General features: G+C 40.5%; 1 protein-coding gene across 1 annotated transcript; it reads right to left on the reverse strand.

Annotated features, from left to right (window-relative positions):
- Positions 1-1,626: 1,626 nt before the first annotated feature.
- On the reverse strand, positions 1,627-23,576 carry drd3 (dopamine receptor D3). The gene is made up of 7 exons (XM_046067963.1): positions 23,289-23,576; positions 19,507-19,619; positions 15,832-15,968; positions 13,728-13,921; positions 6,379-6,450; positions 3,510-3,894; positions 1,627-2,328 (listed from the first exon to the last, which is right to left on the reverse strand). The coding sequence occupies exons 1-7, from the start codon at positions 23,574-23,576 to the stop codon at positions 2,132-2,134; spliced, it is 1,386 nt and encodes a 461-aa protein (XP_045923919.1). The 3' UTR covers positions 1,627-2,131.
- Positions 23,577-24,155: the final 579 nt, after the last annotated feature.

Below are 24,155 nucleotides of genomic sequence, written 5' to 3' on the forward strand. Positions count from 1 at the left end.
CACACACACACACACACACACACACACACACACACACACACACACACACACACACACACACACACACACACACACACACACACACACACACCTGGTGCCTCATCATCATAAGTAGTCTCAGTGGAATGCAGCTGAGTCTGCGCAATGGGACAAAGTGTCAGGGGAGCAGATGTTTATGCCTAAATGCTTCAGATGTAGGCTGAGAAAGACTCCCTCCCCTTTTTCCCCTCCTGCAGCTATCCTCCATTCATCTACCTTTTTCCCCTCTTACAGTCATCTTTGATCCTGTTCTTTGAGTTCATTTCTTTCCTTTTTGGCTTTACTCGTTCCTGCTGAGCTTATCCATTATCCCTTATTGCACTCTCTGTTTTCCTCCTCCCTCATCCTCCTTCAGTGTCGCTGTTGCGCCTCTTTTTATGTCTCTACATCTCACAATATCCTGCTCAGCTGTCGTCCTCCCAGAATTCCAAATTTACACTTTTTATTCACCGGCATCTGACGGCGGCTCCCGCCATCAGCAACCTTCAGACATACACATGCATACATGAGCTGTGTAATGCTGCATGTGTATAGACAGATGATTGCAAGCCTGGAAAATGTTTCATCATTTGTCTTTATTTACAACACACTGGAGTAAATGTTCTGTCCATGACAGAGCTGCCCAACACATGGTTTACAATCCTGCTTAATTTGTTAGGATTGCCTTCATCAGCACATTAAAACAGCCAGCAGGCAGCTCTTTATCATGACCAGATTTGTCAATAATCAGACAGTCCCTTTAAAAAACACAGAAAATGCTTCCACTGTGCATTACATCAAAATCTCACTTTTTTAATTCTAATGAATCCACATTGAGCACAATGCCTCCACACCAATATGTATTTGACTACTGTCAAAATTATGTGGTTTAGGCGGGGACCAATACGGTCCCTCCCACACTATTCAAGTGTTAACGCCCTTGAAATTTTATTTGTTCATGCACTGCTGATGATGATAATAAAGGAAAGGGTGAGTAACATCACTTAGGCCCCATCTACACTACTCCGTTTTTATTTAAAGTGGAGTTCTAAAGCAAATGCGATCTTCATCCACACCAGCATTTTAGCCTTGTTTTAGAGTTGATTTCTGTCTATACTAAAACGACTGAAAACGCACATCTAGTGGCCGTTCATGTAAACTGGGCATGTGCGTGCCGGTGTAAACATGGAGCAGATGGTCTATTCCATAGTTACAGAAGATTTGGCGAAAGAATAAAGAAATATAGATGAAGAATCACACCAGATTTTATTTTATATAGCCCAATAACGAGCTGGGACTGTTACTGAATGTAACACGGGAGTTAAAAGTGGTTGAGGCGGCAGACTGGGACTGGGACAGACTGGGAGTTGTCGCAAAGTAAATACGGCAACATACACAGTACAAGTGGAGGCTATAAGTGGTATTTGCACTGTACAAAATCAAAAACTTTGTCAGTAACATAGTTTTTCTACTTTGCATGACTTATGAGACCCAATCAGAGAGCCAAACATGAGTTTTAAAACGAATAATGGGGTCGGCAGCGTTTTCTAACTTCTTCGTTTTAGGTCTTCGTTTTTGCCGTTTTAGTCTGGATGGGAGGTGCAAACGTAGCAAAAAGTCTCCGTTTTAAAACGAAAATGCAGTAGTGTGGATGGGGGCTTAATCCACACAGTGAGGTGTGAGTGGGCCTCAGGACAAAGTGGTCCGTAGCTTTACGATCAATTTATCAGCCTTAAACCTCGAAAGAGGTTCCAAACATACACCGATTGGAAAGTGTGTCAATGAGCAATACACATACTGTACAAGACATATCCACAAGAAAGTCCAACACCTTGTACTATTAATAAGACTGTATATGCAAGTAAGTCTTATTTGAAGAGTAATGCTGCTCAAGTCCCAGCCCTGTTGAGAAAAAGCTTGAATCTGTTCTGAAGTACAAATCCGTTTTTGTTTGCATTCATTGCTTCACCTTGCTGTGTAACTCCTGTAGGACACAAAGCAGGTTTGCTTCACTTGACCATGAACAGTGTACATCTGCGCTCCACATTTACCAAATTCACCATGAGTTTCACAGTCTCATTTGCATTTCAATTTCTGGGCAACCTTGTGTCCCTCAACAGCTAAGGATCTTGATGAAGGCCCGCCTGAACTCAATGTTGAAGGTGGTGTAGATAATGGGGTTGAGGGCACTGTTGACATACCCCAGCCAGGTGAACGCACTGTAAAGCTCAGGAGGCACGTAGCATGTCCTGCAGTGGGTGTTCAGTATGTGAGTCACAAAGAAAGGCAGCCAGCAGATGAGAAACACCCCTGGAGCAGCCAGAGAGCAGAGAGGTATGGAGAAAGGATAAAAGCCAAAAACATAAGAGCACAATTGTAAGAAATGGATTAAACAGTGTGTTTTTCTGCTGTAACATAAGCTGCAAACATTAGCATGCACTGCTAACTAGCTTACAACCAACAGTAGTAACCAAGTGTTATTTTTAAATGAGCTAATAATGTATAATAATTCATAGTCATTAGCTAATAATTAGCTAATTGCATTAATTATGTTGTAGGGTTACAGGTGACCAGAGTCAGAGTAACAATACTCCGTAGATTAAGAGTTTGAAGGGCGGTCTTTTTTAAGCCTTTCTAAAAACACAAGCACAATTGTGTAAGAAATTGATTAAACAGTGTTTATCTGCTCTAACGTAAGCTGATGTTAGCATGCCCAGCTATATTAGTTTACAATCTACAGTAGCCAAGAGTTATTTCCAAAGCAGACAGCTTGCTAATAATGTGTGTTATAATAATGTATAATAATCTACATTAATTTCAGTGGACTGACTGTCTAATCAGAGTTAGACAGTGGCTCATTCCTGCTCGGTATTTGGTTTGGGGAAGTTTACATTCCAACTTCAGCCAAACTTGTTATCTGAGATAACCATAAAATCCTTTTCTCATATAAAAGGGAAACTATTTTTAATATACGAACAAGAAAGCATAAATCTATCCTATGTGTAACCTGTCCAAGTATTTTTTAGTAAGCATCCAGAGAGGTTTTGGGTATATCTTTATAAATAGTATTATGGCTATTTAGCTCTACCATGTAATACAAGAACACAGCTGCTTCTTTACTAATCATCTAAAGATTTCATTAACTGGTAATGATGCTGACTTTTTACCAAGCTTTAGTTTATTTAATTTTATCATTTCATTTGTAGGTATGTATGTAATGTTCATGTTCATTTAAGGCTCTTTTACATGATTGTCGCTTTGAAACAAATCTGATGGAAACACCTAATTTTCCACCAACTCATGGAGTTAGTGTCAGCTAATTAGGTAACATTTGCTAACAACAGCTAGTAAAATCTTCTACAGACAATTATTTCAGTTGTCCTGCTTTTGTTTACTCTTGTGTAAAATCAAAGACTCATTGCCTCAGAAGTATTTTGCGTGGTAAATCTGCTGTTATGTCGTGCTAGAAACAAAGCTTAGTCTATACTCACCAAGCACAATGGCCAGCATCTGAGTGGCCTTTTTCTCCCGTGCGTGCATGCTCCTGAATCGAGGATTGTTGAAATGAGAATGGGGCACCGGCCGCAGTGACGTGTGTGTTCGTCCATTGGACAGATCCTTCACCTCGCAGGTCATCCTAACAGGAGGATGTTCGTTCTGGTTGTTCTCCTCCTCCCCCGCCTCCACCTCCTCCTCTTGCTCCGGCTCCAGGTCCAGCTCAGTGCGGCCGCAGGATGCATGGCTGATGCTGCAGCAGTTCTGCGTGTCCACCGGGGGCAGCACAGAGTTATCTACAGGTCCCGTCTTTGGCCGTTTGCGCCACAGGCATCCTGAAAGCAAGCTGGGCTTGGAGGGACCTGAAGCCTCTTCACTCTGCTGTTGGGACAAATGATACATGATCAGCACACGTATTTAATCACATTAGTTTTATTATATTGTAATACAAATGTCATTAAAGCTACACATTATAATTATTAATAATTTTTATGTAAACAATGGATCAAATGACTGTTTAATTTGAAAGGTATCAGCTGGTATCAGTGCTATGGAGTGTTTTAGCAACGTTCTGCTCATTGTTTTTTCTGGCCTGCAGCTTTAATGTTTTGGTTCCCTCTCACCAACTGCAACAGGCAGCACTTTTTAGCGAAAAAAGTTAGCAGTTATCTGGTGATAATTTAGCATTTAGCTCTCTAAAGAGCTGGATATTTTCTGTTAGTGAAGACCAAAGCAGAAAAAGGAGTGAACATTGTTCTTAAAGGTTTAGTGTGTAATATTTAGGAGGATCTATTGAAATGCAATATAATATCCATAACTATGTTTTAAGTGGTGTATAAAGACCTTTCATATTGAAGCGTACTGTTTCTACAGTAGCTTAAACGGACAATACAGGGCTTATCGTCACTACATTGAATATGTACGAAGATGAAGAAGAAGAAGAAGAAGTAACATTAGTAGTAGTGGTAGAAGTAATAGTAATCGACTGGTTTATTAGAAGTATGTTAGAGTAGTTTCTGGATTGGTAGCGGTAAGCCTACAAGATCTTCTTCAATAATCTTCTTAAATTGACACCAAGATGCATGACAGTAACTACACACGTCGTAGCAAGTTTTCACACTCTCAGACTTCGTCACACTTCCTGTCTCCCCCTGGAAACATGCAGGTGGGAACCAAAATACTCTGCTCTGAATAAACAAATTATAAGGGAACAATTACTGTGTATACTAATAAACCTAATTCTGCACATCCAAATAATATTATATTACTCCTACTGTAACATAAATCCTACCACCTTATACTACACAGTTTCATAAGCAAATCAGAAATTGAGTAACCAAAATCTGTATCTGTAACCAAAAAGTATACAGTAACTAAGGTTACAGAATCAAGAAAAGAAGAGAAATTTGGACAAATTGAGGCTCATGTATTATTTAGCACAAGAGCTGACAGTGCACGTCTGACATCGTAGCTTCTTCTGCGCACTTTGAAAGGGAGCCATGAGCGATGACTGAGGGGGCATTCTTGTGGTGTCAGAATAATCAGAATCTTTTTTTATTCTTAAATCTTTATTGCAAAAAGGTAAGTATACAGAATACAAATCAGGTAGTGCATATACATATTTTGGAAACATGTAATTTGTTCTATGGTTAAAACTGTTAGTTTGCTTGGATGTCAACTTTGTAGTAGCGTCCATGTTGATCCCACATTCTGACTTGCGTGCAAATGAACACACACTGAAGTCGGAAGAACAACTTGGGAAATGGGACGATCCGAGGAGCACGTGAATGCACTGTGAGTTGCTGGTTGCAATTTGCAACCCTCACCACCAGATGCCACTACAACTTACACACTGGACCCTTTTAATTTGCCAGGTGCAGAAACATGAGTCTAATGGTGCTCCGGTCTGCTCAATGTGTAAATAGCTAAATGTATGCTAACTTGTGTGCCACAATTTCATAACGTGGTAATGTGTCTGTGTTATGTTTTCTGCTTGTTCTGCTGCCACCAGTTGCTTTAATGTTTGAATTTGAAGAAAACACAATTCATTGGTCTCCCTTGTTTATTCTCTTGAACTTCTTCTCTAGTGTTATATCTATTGAAGTATTAAATTCATATTATCCTGCTTTAACCTCAGGTGGAAAATTTTAGAAGCGGAGTGCTATTGCAGACTCAGAAAGGTTATGGCTAATACATCTCAGAAGTGCTGTTCAGACAGACTGAAAGCGGTGGAAAATCTCTTTCTGCACCTCCACTCTAAGTTTTATAACCTGTTTATTGACCTCTTCTACCAGTAAATACTTCCACTTTCTAAAACATCAACAAATTCAACAGCTCCAATGAGCCTTTTCCCTTTAGAGTAATAAGAAGTGTCAGCTTTAAGTAATGCATTCCAGTGTAACTTTTTATATTCCTCTCTTACTCACACACTCATCTCCTCACATGTCCTCAGGGGAAAATTACAGATTGCTATTCCTCTCCGCCTTTGAACAGCCTGTGGATTATGCAGGTGCTGCAGTGCGTCACCCACAGACTTTGCTCAGCTGACTAGTGACCAGGTGACACAAGGCGTGACAACAAGCCATGCTTCATAATCACAATTTTCAGCTCCTTCTCAGACCCCTGGCCTGCGACCACAGAGCGGAATAAAAAACTCAAGGCTGCATCAACACACACACAACAACAGACTCACATGAAAAGCTAAAAACAGTACTGCCTTGCGTGCCACCATGTCATGATAAGCCAACACAGTCAATATGAGAGTTAGTCAGGCATTAGGCTGCCATGCATTCAGCAAAACTAGAGCACTGAAAAAAATATATCCAAGAATCTCATATTTGTGTTGGATCTCTAGTTTAAAATAACACGTACCACTTTAATCCTTATAGGTGACAGGTCTTGCTTCGCCTTGGGAGTCTCCTCTTGTAGACAGGTCTCCTAGGGGAGCAGAGGGAAGTTCAAAACAGAAAATGTTTTCCAGAAAAAAATGCTCAATCCACCTTATCGCACCAATGCTCTCACTCCGTCAATCTACTTTACAGGTACAGAACGTTTTCGCCACTCGCTTGGAAAACTCATTCATTCATCTCAGAGAATGTTTTTATTAAACTTCAAACTAATCTTGTTGATTGTCACAGACAAAACAAATCAAGGGAATTAGGATTCAAGTCTAGTTATATTTTCAGTCACTCTCACTCCTCAGCCAAACACCGTGCGGCTCAATTAAAGCTCAGAAATAAAGTGACTGAAAACCTCCTTCACATTAAATGTTTCTTCAACTGACTGAGTCAGATTCCTATTATGTTATTTCGAAACATTTTTTCCATTATAACTCTCTCAGCCTGAACTCCTCCAAGGCTGTGATCTTACAACAGGTGTCTCCTCTCATGGATGAGATCCCAAACGGGTACAACTACAACCAATTATCTCTAACCTGCTGTTAAAATAGGAGACTTGCCTGTGGATTTGTGTGCAATGATGGGGAAAAATTGAGTGGAATGAATCCAACCACATTACACAGGAAGCCCCTAGATATGCCAAAGCTGGTTAAATTACTGGATTTATTTATAGTGTCTTTTTATACACCATATTTTAAAAATAGGGTAGATACAGATGCACAGAGCATGACCTGATGTCTCCTTGCCCGTGGTTAAAAGATAAAGCCATCATTGGAATGATAGATGTAATTGGGTCAAATATTAGAGTGAGGGATGCGATCAAAGAACTGACAGCTGAACGAAAACAAAATTCAGATGTACACTGTAATGAAATATCTATCCATCCATCCATCCATCCACCCATCATCCATCCATCACAATTTTCGTTGTTTGGGTTCATGTCTTCCTTCACTCTTCCTTATTCTCCCCCCTACAAACTGATAGAGTGTTGCGTAAATAAGCTCAATGGTCCTCCTGATCAACTTGACAAGTCACATGAACATCTCCAGGTTTCACTGAGCGGCTTATGAACCGAACTACCCATTTACTTTTCACCTCTGACCTGTGACCATCAGAAAAGCCTGCTGCACACATTTACAGATATTTACACTTACAGAGCAGCCTCACAAGAAATCTCATTGCTTTTCTCTCCTAATAGGTAAAGTAATATTCTTAAGCTTCTTCTGACATCTTACATGCATATGAGAGAAACGGCTTTTACTTGGGCAATTTTAGCCGGTGTTTCTGACAGCAGCAGTGTATTTTTATACTGTAATGGAGCCAGTCATGACACTTTGGAGGTTATACTAGTGAGATATTTGCACATAGAAGGAAAAGTAATGGTGAGAGCATCCAACAGACAAGGTGCAATAAAAAGGTGAAATGTAATTTGCAATTCATTATGAATATGGTTAACGTGGCTCAATGTGAATCAGGGAGAGAGACTGCACCTACATAAGACACCAAGTTGCTGTTAGCAGAAACCCTACAAATAATCAAAAAATAGCAGCAATAATCTGTGTTTGACCACCATAGTGGTCTGCTTTAATACTATCAGATCTAAAGGGTTTATAATACTTTCAGTAGACAACTGTATACATATATACAGTATATATACATACATCCTGCCACAATTGTTTTACAAAAGTACAGTGCCAAAACAAATGTAATGTCGTTTCTATATGAGTCTCACAGAAGGTACAGTTAGGATTGATGTCATTTTTAAACCTCTTCATGTAATACTAGGGATAGAATCTATGAATAATCTTAAAGGATACTTCCTTAACCTTGTTAATAAGTTAGTATTTATGGGGCAACATCCATCCACGTTCATCCAGCACAGATCATTGACAAACTGGTTCCAGTAAAAACTGACATATGGAATAGACACTACATTCTGTTGGAACAAGCACGAATAGCTCTGCTGTTACATGGACGGGAAGCAGGATAGTCAACAGGATCAATTGCAGACACATCCTGAAGGCCTGGTCTATGAACATTCGTGAACAATGCAAGTACAGCTGAAGGGATGGCATCCAAAACCAGAGCAAAGTCTCTGGGTGTTACAGGGCTCCCATATAATTGCAGAAATTCCTGATAAGCAAGAAGAAACCCCTGCTCATTTATAAGCTGACTTACCAGTAAAATGTTATTCCTGAACCAATATCCCAAGAAGAGGGACTTTTTGTACAGAATGTCGCAATTGTTCCAGATATGATATATGTGTGGAGAGAAATTATGTTTATAAATTAAAGCCTGCTTTAAATTAAAAATTAAAAAGGCCTGCTGGTGAAAAGCAGAGAGCTTAACAGGAGCTTTGTTAATATCATAATTACAAACCAACATAAAGTTAAGGCTTCCAAACATGGAAAATACATGATTTGGGATCAAGTTCAACGTTGAGTCCAGATTCTTTACAAATTGTTTAATCCAACAAATAATAAAGGTCTTATTGAATGTAGAAAGGTCCAGAAAGGTCAGTCCACCATATTCGTAAATATTCATGATAACACTCCTCTTAACATAATGTATAGGGTTTTTCCACAAAAAATTAAATAGCATCTGGTCTATTTCCCGGCACAAATTGTCATCAAGGTACAGGGACAGAGTAGCATAAGTCAGCCTAGATATACTCTCAGCCTTAGAGATAAGGACTTGACCCTTTAGTGATAAGTCCCGCTGTAACCACTGATTTTTTTGGGGGGTCTTTTTGGTTAAAATGAACTAGGCCTCTGGATTTTTGATCCTTGACGATGATTATTCCTAAGTACGTCGAGTTAATTTTTTAACTGGGATGCCACAATAAGAAGGACAGCCATCAGTTCACATTTCTTATTGTTCAGAAATAAACCAGATGCTTTAGAGAATGGCTCTGTTACTTTAAGTGAAGCAGAAATCTGTGTATCATCTCTGAGAAAAAGCAAAGTATCACCATCTCTCTGCCTGCTATAGGAGTACCCTCTAGAGAGCTTTCAGTAACAGAGTTTGTAAGAAGTAGTGTTAATTTTGGCAGCCATTTTAAAGTTTAGTCTCAGTCGTGTGTCAAATGTCCTTGTTAGTTTTTGTCATATTTAGTCCACTATGTACTATTTTTTTAATCAAGTTTTAGTTGACTAAAAGTCTGGGTATTTTAGTATGATTTTAGTCAAAAGAAAATCAAAAGTATTTTAGTCTAGTTTTAGTCATTAACCATCATTTTAGTGTTTTCTAACTCATTAGTATACTTTTGATTAGCATTTTGGTCAATCTGTTTGAACCAAAATAGAGATATTTATCATTGTAGTCTGTATTTTGCTCATCTCACATATTGATAAAATGTTTGTTAAATTTGAATGTTAGCTTTTTTCTCATTATTGCAAAGGAGACATTAACTCACCTCAATTCCCGGATGGTTAGCCTTGGTATGCCGCTTCAAGCTCGTAGTGTTTTTTGCCAAAAATCTTATAACCACATGTTTTTCTGTCCGATATAACTAGCCTCACTGTTTTTGAAATGGGACCAAATATCTAACGACCACTTTCTCCCTAGCATGTTGCGTGCATCACCAGAGTTCGCATCCTCCACACTATAGTAACGTTCCTCTTCGAGGGAACTCGAACTGCGTCGGTGACGACACTATGGGAACGCCTCTGGGCGTGGAAGGGCTGAATCATGAATGAAACTACTCCAATCCTATTGGTGTTGCTAGAATGGTAGCGTGTGACGGCGTAACTGGAGGCGTATATAAGCCCGCCGGTACACAGGACACATCAGCTTTTTTCTATTCAGCAGGCACTCTGGCATGTTTGAGACTACGAAGAGAAAAGTACAACCACAAGAGGAATTTTCTTACCTGGAACCTTTCTTACCTTAGTCTGGCAGAGGAGTTGGCTGGTGAGCAGTTCAGGCAGAGTGTTTTCCCATGCCCGTGCTACATCACGGCTGGGGACACTCATGACCTGTGTGTGTCTTGTCTGGAGATGCCGCATGCCCAGGCAGCTCCTGAGGGTACTGAGTTCTCGTGCGGCTCTCTTTTCGGAAGAAGGTCGGATGCGCTCTCCCCGTGGCTGCGGTCATGGGGATCGCAGCGCAATATCTCTGAGGGCGTCAGGACGGCTGAGGCCTTTTTCCCGGTCCTCGGGACTCCGCCTCCCCTCTTCCTCGTTCGGGAGCCCGTTTCTCGGTTGCTGGTGTTTCGGGTCCCCCAAGGCTGGGCACCCCGCTTCTAAACACACGATCAGCAACTGGATTGTTCAGACTATTTCCCTGGCCTATAGGTTTGCCTTCACCTATGGCCGTGAGGGCGCACTCTACGAGAGGCATGGCGGCCTCTAGGGCCTTCCTCTCAGGGGCTTCGCTCCAGGAATTGCACACTTTCATCCGGTTTTACTAAGTGGGTATCTCGTTCCCATAGTGTCGTCACCGATGCAGTTTGAGTTCCCTCGAAGGGGAACGTCTCGGGTTACGTATGTAACCCTTGTTCCCCGAGAAGGGGAATGAGACACTGTGTCGGTCCGCCACACCTCACCCCGCCTGAAGTGCCTTGCTTCATTGCAAAGAGCTGATTTGTCCTGTGTGCTGGCGTGCTTATATACGTTATATATGTTTTCCTCGTGCACCAGGAGTTACCCCGGTCGGCCAGCATTCAAAGCACAGGAAGAAAAAAATACCGCTGAATGAACATGCTGTTCGAGTGAAAATTTAAAGGGAGAAAATATGGCCTGTAAAATTTTGTCTCCTCATTATACTGACAAAAAGAAAGAGAGATTTTATTAACTTTTTTATTTTACAAATTACATTTTAGTGTTGTCACAGTCAGTGTTTAAGTACATTGTTGCCGTCTCGTCAAAGTCTCGTTTTAGTCAGAGAGAAAAAGGTTGTTAATACACCAGGAATATATTCCGTTTAGTTTTGTCTGACGAAAGTAACACTAGTAAGAAGCTGGGTTACCAACAGGTACAGGTAGGGGGAGATAGGGAAACCTTGCCTAATGCCCCTCCTTAAATCAAATCTTGGAGAGGAACCATGGCTAAGTTTAATGGAGCTTGTACCATTCATATAGAGGGTTTCAATAGCTTTGCAAAAGAAGTCTCCAGATTTTTCAAGCCTAAAAAAGTATGCTGCATTTTGTTCTCTTGTTCTTTTTTTACAAGATCTAATGAAGGCACCCTCTGCTTTTAATCTATGTATTTCATCTAATATGTTAAGCAATGCAGACAGTTTTAATTGTTCCTCCTCAGTGAGACTGTCGGGCAATCTTTGAGAAAGAGATGCTATATTGTCGGCGACATCTTCTTCTTCAGCTCTTCTGGCTTCCTAAAATATTTGACAACTTCAAACTTAAAAATCTCCCAGAACTTACAATAAGATCTTTCAATACAAGCGTTTCCCCAATAAAGCAAAATAAGTTCCCTAATCTTAAATTGAACAATATTTAGTAAGGAGCTATTCAGCTTCCAGTAAGAGGCTCTGCCAATATTCAAATCAGCTGACAACCTAATATTAATGCAAATTGCTTTATGGTCAGTGAGTGGAGTAGGGAGAATACTAGCAGTGATACAATCTTGATCTACAGAATTTGATATGAGCCAAACATCTGTCTGGAACCTGTTTTGTTGCTTCGTGTGTATGACCTGTTAGATGGGAATTTCTCTCTCCAAATATCAATAAGACCGAATTTGTCCATAAGCCGCAATAATTTAGCATTTAAATTGTTCGGCCCGCCAGAGGACAATCTATCAAGAGCATTGTCTATATTAAAATCCCCTCCAATCAATAGAATCGAGTTGGGGAATTTAGATGGCCACTGACAGACATATCTGTCTATGGACTCAATCAATTTGTCAATCTCATGTTTGGTGTTGTATCTATAAACATTTACAATAATGAACGGAATGTCATTGTGGCTGCACACTAGCCCTACAAAGTGGCCATTTGCGTCACATGAGGGTAAAAGTCTACCATCAAAGACATTTGTCATTATAGAAACACCAGCGGAATGCATAGAACCATGGGAGAGCCAGAGATCATTGCCCCACTGAGACTCCCAGAAATGAGAGTCCTTAGAATCTGAATGAGACAACAAAATAATAATGAACTGAAAACAAAAAATCTGTCTGACATTGTTTGGAAAACAAGAATAAGGCCTTTTGTTTCACATTGTTTCTCAACCTAGCATTAAGAGAAATAAAAGACAAGGACAAAACAACAGAGATAGTGCTTACAATGAAAATCAATCAGATGCCACTCAGGTGCAATGAACGAAGCTGTAGAGAACAATGAGCTGCACCATCTAAAACTCACAGTGAAAATAGCGCAAAACAACAATAGGGTTGATTGTAAAGCTGCCTGAAAATTGCTGTACTGACACCAGAGGATGTGTCAAGGTAAGGTAAGAAAAAAGATTAACAAAGTATATGGGCTTAGCCAAAACCACTTAAAACAAAAAAAAATATCCAGAAAATGAACACCTGCATAAAGGAGCCCCTTACAATTATGCCTTCAAGGAGAAAACAAAAACAAAACAAAACAAAAAAAGTGTTCTACTTCTTTGTGTAATGTTAGAAAAACAAAAATGGTAAATCCCCGAGATAGTCAGTAGAGCTGAGAGTTAACATAATACGAAGTATCCGATGCTCAGTTCCACGACAAAAACTTAAGTGCTATGGAGGAAGATTGATTTCAGACCCAACGAAGTAAGCCGTTTTACCTTCCTCTTGTGCCTTTTAGGTCGCTGGCCACAACTTACTTCTCAACTCCAAGATCTTGTTTATTGTTAAAATACATTTTTGTATCACTGTGAACATTGTTCCTTATTGATCATCGCTGAAACATTTGCTTAATATACATGCATATATTCTTGTTTCATTTGCCTGATATAAGGCCACCAGTAATAATAATTCATTAATAAGCAATAATAAATATCTAGTCTAGCTATAAATGTTTATGGTTCAGTGATAAACAGTCATAAACTATTATGTCTGCAGTTATAACTGTTGGTATGTCATTAATTTATTAAATAATTTTGGTTCAGATGCCCTGCAGCTTTGTTCCCAAATCTTAAAACTCTAAGCAAATGTCATTCTGCAGGGGGATAAACCCCGTCTACAACCTGGCAACCCAAAAGTTGTTTATATTAACTACTTAAACATGAATTATAAAGCTTTTGTAAATGATAATCCATACATAAATGCATTTATTACAAATCCTTTTTATAGAGTTCCTTTTAGAAAGTGGTGCCACAATTCATTGAAAAACACCAACAATGGAAACAGAGGGAAGGAAAAATAATGGTCTCACCACGGATGGCGGAGTTGAGCCTGGCTGCACCTTTCTGCTGGCCTGGCTGAAGGCGATCCTCTTCCGCCTCATTCTGAGGAAGATGTAGATGCGGATGTAGACCAGCAGAGTGACAATGAACGGCAGGTAGAAGGACACCACCGAAGAGTAAATCACAAAGTCGGGGTTGGAGATGGAGCACACCAAGGGGTCATCTAAGTCAAAAAGACAATATCATTATGCAAAACAGACTCAAAATCACAGGATAATCAAAGAGACTGTTGGAATAATTTACAGCTGATCTCTGACCCTGGTGCACGCTCTCCATTTTGAAAATGACCGCGATGGCTCAACCTCGTTCATATCCTGCATACGTACTGAGTTGTACAGCGCTGCACACATTCAGTCAGCGATGACTGTGAGATGGAGGTTTGATTGATTTGACAATAATGTGCCATACATTCAGTATAAGAGACCAGCGGACATAATAATAATAATAATAATAATGTGTATAGATATTACAGAATTAAATATCAGGTGAGATAATAGTGAACTGAAAAATAATTTGTTTAAAACAAAATGACACAGGCTGTGGCACAGCAGGTAAAATGCTTATTGCCGGCATGTGGCATTAACAGACTGAAGTGATTTGCCTCTCCCTGGATGTTCCCCTGATCAATACCACATACTTCAATACACAGAGAGATAGAAACAAGGGCAGACAGATGTTTTTCTAGGCCACAATCAAAACCACCCTTCCGTTTCCAAATTCCTAATATTTTTGCCATTTCATTTTGTTGGGCACTTATCCACCTTTTCTCTTGTCAAGCTGCTCTTTCTCAATCAGTTTCTTTAGAGTGATGATGAGGGATCCTGGATCTGATGTGAACCCATTGCTCCCTTATCCAGTGCTGGTGTGTGGTTGCATACTCACAGAACAGTGGGATTCCTGCAATCACCAGCCATTGTTACACATCGATTGTGGAAGTGTACTGCAAACACCCCCCCAACAAATGCCTGTATCTCTGTCAGTAGCTTAACATTGTGTCTGACTAATGCTCTTTATTGTGTGCGTGCATGCAGTCATGCATCCATGCTGCTGGCTATTGAAATTAAAATAGCTACTGGTGATGTCTCTCACATTTCTCTTTCAGATTTATTGCTTCGTGGTTAATTCTTCTTGTTCCCACTTGTCACGCTGGCCAAATGCAGATAAAGATTTTCTCAGCACAATTTTCAGTTATGTAGAACATGAATAATCCAGAAAACATCCCTCTGAGACACTTGTTACATGTTTACAATCTGTCTTTTATTTTGACATCCTGATCATTGTTGCTTTATTACACACAACTATCTGCCCCCCTCATTTCTCGACACCATCTCTCCAACTTCATTTCAGTAACCTCCTTTAACCAGATGTGTGCGATATTCAAGAATCCCTTTGCTTACTTTGTAGCCAAGGGTTAAATAGCCTAATAAAAAACACATTTGCTATTTTTGTTGTGTTACATATCTGTAGAGGTTTGCTAACAAGTGAAACCAAATGCAAACAAAAAGTTAATTTCTCTTTTTAAATGAGCAGAATCGAATATATTAGCATATTTTGGATATTCTTTAGATGTAACTACCAACAGCAATGGTGGATTTGCAGCCAATTTGCCACAGGTTTGTTGACAAGTAGTAGTCAGATATTCCCAATGCCTAAGACTCTAAATTACAACTATGAGGCAAACAGTTTCTGCCACTTGGCTGCTATCTAAGAGCGGCATTAGACCCTCCATGCCTGGTAATATGCCCGGTAATATGCCCATGTCTTTCAAACTCAGTATGTTCCAGTTTTTAACACAGACTCAAGTCTCATCATCAGGCCTGACACAGCTCAAGACAAGATTTCCACAGGCTGAGTATTGCCTGACTAGCAAATTGATTCTGACATGCTAAATTGGTGGACTGCACCTATTTCAGATTGCCTAAATGGCAAGTATAGACTGAATTTTGACCCTGAATTTCATTGTGCCGCGGTGCCTTTTTGCCTTGCATTCTATTGTGCATCCTGAATAACATAACACTCTTTGTGACAACGCATGAGGACAGAAAGATGAAGTCAAAATGTTGTTGACCTGACCTGTGGTGTTGAAACCAAACAGCAAAGGACAGGAGACAGCGAAGGCCAGGACCCACACAGTGGCAATCATCATGAAAACTCTCTTTCTGGAGCGATGGGTTGTGTTGTACAAGACAGGCATCACCACTGCTGTGTACCTGCAGACACACACAGATTAGAGTCTGTCCTGGGAATAGGTGGTGACATTTGAATGAAGAGAAAAGTGCTGATATAGTACATTAAAAGGGAATAATTAGATGGTGAAAAATAGCCTCCCTGAAAAGACTTGGGCTTTGGGGATACCAAGAAATGCACTGCTGAGAGAAAGCCGATAATAAAGACCAAACCAAGTATTTCTCTTCAGAAACAATCTGGGGATTCAGCACTAACCCTCGTGGAGCCTTGATTTAAGAGTTAATCAGAGTATAATGAGCCCGGGAAAGCTAGGTTCAGCAATGGCTCAGAAGAAGCAGCAACTACGCAGGACACCAATCCTAAATGGATGTGATATTATGTTGTTTACAGCCAGATAACTGCCATGATTGTTTATACTCATCAGACTAATTACACTGGCTCCTCTCTTGGCGAAATGCAGGGCGAAACCTGGAGCACAGGCGTTCGCTACAAATATTCTTCCCTCCCTGCTTTACTCTGCTTTTACCCCCCGTCAAGCTGCTGTTTTGTACATGATGTATTGATAAAGTGCTGCTTTAAGTTACACTTTTAGTCTTGGATGAAAAAGAATGACCTCTGCTGTAAAAACTATCGCAAAGACACCTTGAAGTTTGATGTAAGAACTTCCTTCCTGGTATATTTATGCAGCCTCTGAATGGCTTGGTTTGACTCTTTTGACAGGCCACAAATCTTCTACCAAAGCAACGATTGCTATAAACTTATAAATAAACAGTGCTTTTACAAAGGTAGTGTCGGTGTATTATACAGTATCAATGACACAGAATGGCTCTGGTGCTTCGCTTTAATTTAGCACCCAACAAAGCGTGTGATACTGTAGCAGTGTTCTCGACTCATCTAACAATCAATCACAGAGAGCCACGGGGCTCCAAAGATCTTCATCCCTCAGAAGCAAACTATGCACTGCACGCAAAAAAACACTGCAGGACAAACATGTATGTCAACACACAAGAAACCAATTAAATGGAAAAATATAGAAGTAGTGTTTGAAATAAAAAGGGTTGGTATCTTTTACTGTACTTCACCATGGCCTGATTAACCTGTTAGTAGACCCTGTTGGCCTCCCACCCTCTCTGCATTGTGTATGTGCCACGTTACCTCTAAGTTCGCATTAAGACCCAGTCCTGGCTGCATGGTTTTACATATGTTAATTCATTTGTGTTCATTTAAACCTGCAATAACATATTTTCTTGGCAGCAGAAAATTGTTGTGAACACAACATATTCTCACTCCCAACCTGTCACATGTGGATGCTTGGTCAAGACCTCTTGGCGTTGCTTTTTAATGTCCTGGGTATTTGACGTTGTTTTTTTGCACATGTAGGGCTCCGTGGTCAAGTTGGCAATAATAAATATAATAGTGTGGTTAGTCAGTCAGTCATCATATATACTAGCTTATTTGTACAGGGTCACGGGGGCAGGACCCAATCCCAGTTGAGAGCGAGAGGTGGGGTACACCATGGACAGGTCACCAATCAATCACAGGAAAAGAACAGCCACTCACACTCACATTCACACCTAAGGGCAATTTAGAGTCACCAATTCACCTATTAACCTGCATGTCTTTGCACGGTGAGAGGAAGCCAGAGCACCCGGAGAGAAACCACACAGACATGCAAACTCTACACAGAAAGGCCTGGGACTGCCAAAGCTCAGACCCCAGACCTTCTTGCTGTGACTCGACAGTGATAACCACTGCACCAACGTTTGGGTTAGACATTCAAATTACAACTAGTGGTTGTGAAAGTTTAGGAAAAGATCATTTTGGGGTTAGAATCTGTACGTTAGTTATGTAAGTTAAGTAACGTTACTTACTTAATAACGTCTAACCCATCCATTCGCCCCAACCACCTCCTTATTCAGAGTCTTCTGTTATTACTAAGCCTACTTTTAGTGTTCAATAACGACGCTGGCTTCCCAGTGCGTTGACAATAATGCCAAGGGGTCTTGACTAAGTGTCCATATGTGACAACCTGGGAGTGAGAAAGGGTTGACTTATCATCACCTTTTAAATTGTAATGGTGAATTTGTTAGAAAACAGTTATTTACACATCTAGCAGTTACTAAATAACATAAATACACATGGAGTTGAGTTTGTGGCCACCTGGTGACTGTAAGTCCAATATTCAGTCTCTCTTAACTCTGTTTTTGGTCTCCACCAACTCCTGAGGGAAATACCTGGCTCTTTAGCTGCTAAATGCTCCACTATCTCTCTAAATGTGTCTGTTTCACATCATCATCCGCAGTAAGGGTTAAGACTGATGCATGACACAGTTCCTCCTGCATTAATAATCAAAATGCATAGCAATTGGACGTAAACATGCGAGAGTCTGAGCCTAGAAAAAAAAAATCTTTTCCTCACTGTCTCTCTTTCTGCCAATCAGTGATGCGTACACATGCACATCCATTAAGAGGATATAAAGAAGATAAGAAAATGTTTAGTCATGTTATCAATATAACAGTGTACTCTGTAAGTGTTTTCTGATGTAAACTATGGCTAATGTTTTGATGACAATGATTGAAAACTTACAGTGTTGCACTTTTTCAATATGTCATCAATATCATCATCAATTTCAACAGTATAAATTTATACAGTGCAAGAGATTGGACAGGATTCACAGTTACATTTTTACAGATCGTACTATGATTTGTTGACAGACCATGTCATTGTGATGCAGAAAAGAAAAGGAAAGGACTGACTGGATAGCACGACGGTAGAAATTACAAAATTAGAAATGTAAGCATGTGAAACACTCCTTAGTCTGATGTTCCTCTCTGTCAGGTCACAGATTCTCATCCACATCACAATGGATATCTTCATCAATTACAGTAAGGAGACATTTACAAAAAAAAGTCTAATGTATAGAAAATATGATTGACAGATATAGATGATCTCTTATCTTATTTTTCTTATTATATATGTATATATATATGCATGGTTTATGGTATTGTGTGTATGGGGTGAATGGTCTGAGGGCTGTGTTGCTACTGTAGTATGTTGTGATTTGTTGTTTATTCTTATTTTGTTTATGCACCGTGGTCTGTATGAAACAACATTTCAGCTATTTACTTGAATGCGAAGAATGTGCCTAGATGTTTTGGGGGGTAAGACTATTCAACAGAGAATCGGTATAATACATTGTGATCAGCACGACATAACCAATTGATAATGTAGGAAACAGCAGACAGTTGTACATAATCATTTGCTTCAATGTGTCAAAGCATTTGCAATTTGAAAAACAATGAGAAATTGCTTTTATGATGTGCACAAATGACAAGATGATGTGGAGGTTGAACAATTAGTTTTGAGAATTTCAATTCTGATCTGAGAAATGCACCAAAGTGACTGTAACATATCTATGAGGTGAAGTGAAGAAAAGAATAAGACCTGTAAATCTCTCATGGATGACATTTACACTCGAAGTGTCACGGCAACATCTGTAGTCATGCATCACTGCAGGAAGAAGGTGAACAGACACACACACTCACACATCTACACACTCACCTGTCAATGCTGATAGCACACAGGTTGAGGATACTGGCGGTGCACATCATCACATCTAGCGTGACAAAGACATTACAGTAGAGCCGGTTGAAAAGCCAGGCACCGCCGACCACCTGCACAGGACAGACAGGCATATTAACAGACGCACACGTTTTCTCTTCCCCTTCTTCACAGTGTAGCGTGAAGCACCCATTGAGTGCACACATGAACGTACTCACCCGTACCTGTGACAGAAAGGCAAGGAAGAAAGAATAGAGGCCAAGAAATAGTTTGACCTGCGTAACATGGAAGGATAAATAAAATAAGCCTGAGCTGCCAAAAGTACTAACATATTCACCTCTACAGCATGAACTCAAACATGTATGCTAATAGAGACATTAATTAGGCAAATATATGCATGAATTAGCAAATATGTTTATGTCAGCATACAGCACTTGTCCCCAAAGAACACAAACTGCAAGGGGCTCTGAAATGGTCAAGTGTGAATATTGTGTGATGACACTGCGGTGATGGACAACAAACATAATGTTGTTAGCGTATAACAAGAAAGTAGAATCGAGGGAACATGTCAAACACAGGATCTAATAATACTAAGGAGAGTTTCCAATTCTCAGAGAAGATATTAACCCACAGCTGAAACAATAACATCCCCTCCATCACCTCCAGCAGAGTCCTGCCCAGACCCGCAGGCTTTCACCTACATTATGCCTGGTAATAACTTTCTGACAAAGACAATTGGGATCCAAGCTCCATCGCCTGACTAATCCTAGATGGGAATGTACGTCTACCCACGCAGAGAGGCGGCAGGCACACCATGGGAATACCAGCACATGCACACATGTGTACAAAGATGGAAATAGACAGCAATCTTTCGCATAGACCTAAGTTGAAAGGGACATCCATATATACACTAGCTTTCTTATACATACAAATGTGGAAGCATTCGCTGCTAACGTTTGTTTCCAGTCTCGAACTCAACTCTCCACAACACACCTAACCTTATCACAAATCCCAATCTTAAGCCAACCTCAACCTAGACCCAAATATAGTACACACTCCACCTAACATTAACTACACATTAAAAAACAGTTTACTTGTGCTGGTTAGTAAAATTCAGCTTGTGAAAAACAAAAACCTGTCCTGTGTATCTCTGAAGGGGCTTGACTACACATTTTTGACAAAATGTCAGCTGGGGTCAAGGAAGGTGTAATCAATTCTACTCTTCAATTGTATAATGAGAAGTGTAGGAACCTGCATTTTTGGAGCTTGATCCTTACTAGCACAGCGCCCCAATTCCATACTCCAGGCCTTTACATGGGAGAAGTGATAAATTTAAGTGAGCATGAAAAAGTCATCATGCCACTGTAGGCATATTAACAAATGCTGGATTTATGAGTGTGCTGCTGATGCACACTATTGATCCACAATAGTTAGAAATAGAAAATGCAGACAGTAGTGGGACAGAAATAGGATAGAAAACTATAAAATTGTGTTGACCAGTGATGACAGTTTTAACTGCACAAAACTTCTGTGACAGTTAATATAGTTTGTAGTATGGAATTGGGAAACTGCATAGTGATAATCATGAAATCTTAACTTCTGCTGCATAAATTCTTTAAAATCTCTCCAACTTTAAGGGACCTCAATACTAAATTGCTGCAGGACCTCTTCAATCTCAATCCTAAACCAAATTCCTTACCCAAAACTAGCTATTTAAGGAAGAGAGGGCATGATACTTTCATCTTTTTAATCTTTGTAAGGATTCATTTTGTCTTCTTACGTATAGCAAAAACACCAATACACACAATGTATGCATGTACAGAGTACTTTGTACTCCCACACACAAAGACACATGTGGGTACATAATGAATATTATATGCACAGTGTGGTAATATGACAATGACTCAGTCGGGCTTTTGTATCACCTAATCTTGTGTTTTCTGTCAGATCTCACTGTATTCCACATGATAAAACACCACCTGACCGAGGAGTAACCTCTGCACATCAAATGGAGCTGTTTCCGTAGTCACGTCATACATTTGCTGAGGCGGAGAAACATCATTTAGGATGAATTGTGGAAAGCGAGCACAAGAGTCATTGCTGCCAATATAACCACTTCCTCCAAGTAAAAGTCATATATCAACTGTACCATCCAGGGATAAGGTGTCTTGCTCAAGGGTACATGATTAGTGCCTGCTGAGGGTTAATGGAGCGATAAAAGTCATTTTTCCTGCCAAGACACGCCAGCAGAAGCAAACCATCAACCCTCTGGACACAGCAAGCTAATCCCCCGTCCTTCACATTAGAGCCTGCAGGGTGATGCCGCTCGTAGTGCTAGTGTTGAGAGTTGAAAGAAAGCTGCTCATTCTGAACTAATATGTTTATGTCCAGCCTTATCCACGATATTACTGACCTTTACATTCCAGCTAAATTAATGAATATTATCTTTTAATGAACTTACTCCTTATTGGATTGTAAGTCTCCCCTTTGATTCTGAAATGAAAAATGTAGCACATGCTCTCAACGGCATGACTGCTCACATGGAAGTTAAACTCATGACTGAACCCCGTTGAGGTTGCTGGCTTCTTTAATTTACCTTTCATATAATCATCTTTAATTTGTGTGCTGCTGCTCACCGAGTGTGCTGACTTCTTTCTTTCTGGTTGACCTGCCGTTGAATCTTCTGCACACTGTGAGAAACGCCGCTTTCTGCTGACAGTGAGCAAACTTTGGCCAGCAGGGTGGCTGCTTGTTAAACATAACTGGACTTCAACCAGATGATTTTTGGACCTCATGTGGGCAAGCACCTGCCTCTGAGCAACACGCTCGGTATGTTCAAGCTTCAAGGATGCTATTCCACACACACAAGCCGATGTGCTTATACAAACATCTACAGTGCATCCTCAGTGTGCAGTGTACTACTTTGACGAAATGTGGATAACTCAGGGTCACACATGTGCTTGTACAGTTAATGGAGTTACTGAACAGTGAGTGACACACGGGCGGAGACTGAGGACGTTAACAATTAGCTGACAAACTATGTTACACTAGTGAGTACTCTGAAGTGCAAATAAACAATGAACAGCAACCACCAATAACAATCTGTCTAAGAGGTTTGATCAAAATGAAATTCACAGGTTTTTTCGTAATTCAAAGCTCGGCCAGTTGCCCATAGCAGGTGAAGTCATTTGTTAATATTCAATATGTCCAGCAATTATTTATAATCTACATGAATAGTGAAGCACTAGCTACATTTTATCGTCATTACTATTTCCACGTAATAAGCTCTAAATCACCCCCATCCTTTTTCTCTCTTACTGCTCCTTTTTTTTTGTTTTTTTAAGTCCACTTTGTCCCCCCGTAACTTCCTGTCCCTTTACCTCTCCTCTCTTCTCCTCTCCAGTGTCAGCTCCTCACTCACTGGCAAGAATTTGTATTTCAGTCTCTTCCAGATCCTCTAGTCTTCCTCTCCACGTCTTTACCAGTCTTTCCTCTCTAGATCAGTGATTCTCAACCAGGGATACTTGCTCCCAGAGGGGATGGTGGAAAGATAGTGGGGTAGCTCAACAACAACAACAAAAAAGCATTTAAATATACAAATTTGTGTGATGCTGACCTTCAGTAAATGTATTGTCACTAAACCAACCTAAACATGGACAATTCAACTGACTGAAATATCGTATCAGTATGCATTTTTTTTGTGTTGCCATCTAACATCCACCTTAACATGAACTGAAATGAGACCTGGAGTTTTGTAAATACAGACACCCTGACCTCCTCACCTCCAGGTATACAGCCCAGGGCATGACCAAGGAGGCCACCAGGAGGTCAGCCACAGCCAGGCTGACCACCAAGTAGTTGGTGGTCGTCTGGAGGGCGCGCTCCCTCAGCACAGCCAGACACACCAGCACGTTTCCAAACACGATGCCCAGGATGAGCAGGGAGTACAGCATGGCATAGTAGTTACGCTCATCCTGCCCTGATGCCTCTGAGCTCTCATTCCTTTCGTCCCATCCGAGATGGTCTGAATCGTTCCAGAGCCGCTCTGCGCTGCTAAACATCGCCGCCATGGAGGCGTCCCGCTGACATGGGAGGTGAGATGTTTGGGAGACCTACTAAAGGAAAAGAGCAGAGTTTGTGTTTACCCATTCATCACGTCCTTCAGATTCTCATGCAAACACAGACATAACATTTCTCACATCTCAGTCAGGTGAAAGTAGCCATGAACATTAGCTGTCAGATGGGGGTGGCAGGTTGATTTTGGATCACAGGCCTACTGGGAAACTTCTCCTGGCTCCTGGCAACAGTATCAGATAAACTGATAAATAAAATGGTTGTAATGCACCCCAGCAGTGATGTTCTTATCTGTACACTGGCACAAGTGATTTTTCTTGCTGCATGAAAAATGGAAGCACACATCGATGCCTCCTCAAGATACGGCTCTCTGGCTCCCACATAGACAATCATCTCCATAAAGACTCATGCTCTTAAGGGCAGACTTGATCGACAATGTCTAATGCATTTATGATTGTTCCAGTCAGCCTTTCAAATGTACGCCCTTCCTTCCTGTAATTGCCTTTTAACACACAACTAGCAGAAACAGACACTACAAAGCAGGGGTGGTCACTTTAATAAAGGGCTGACAGTCT

Source organism: Micropterus dolomieu, linkage group LG01 (genome assembly GCF_021292245.1).
Source record: "Micropterus dolomieu isolate WLL.071019.BEF.003 ecotype Adirondacks linkage group LG01, ASM2129224v1, whole genome shotgun sequence".
In the NCBI taxonomy this organism is placed as follows: domain Eukaryota; kingdom Metazoa; phylum Chordata; class Actinopteri; order Centrarchiformes; family Centrarchidae; genus Micropterus; species Micropterus dolomieu.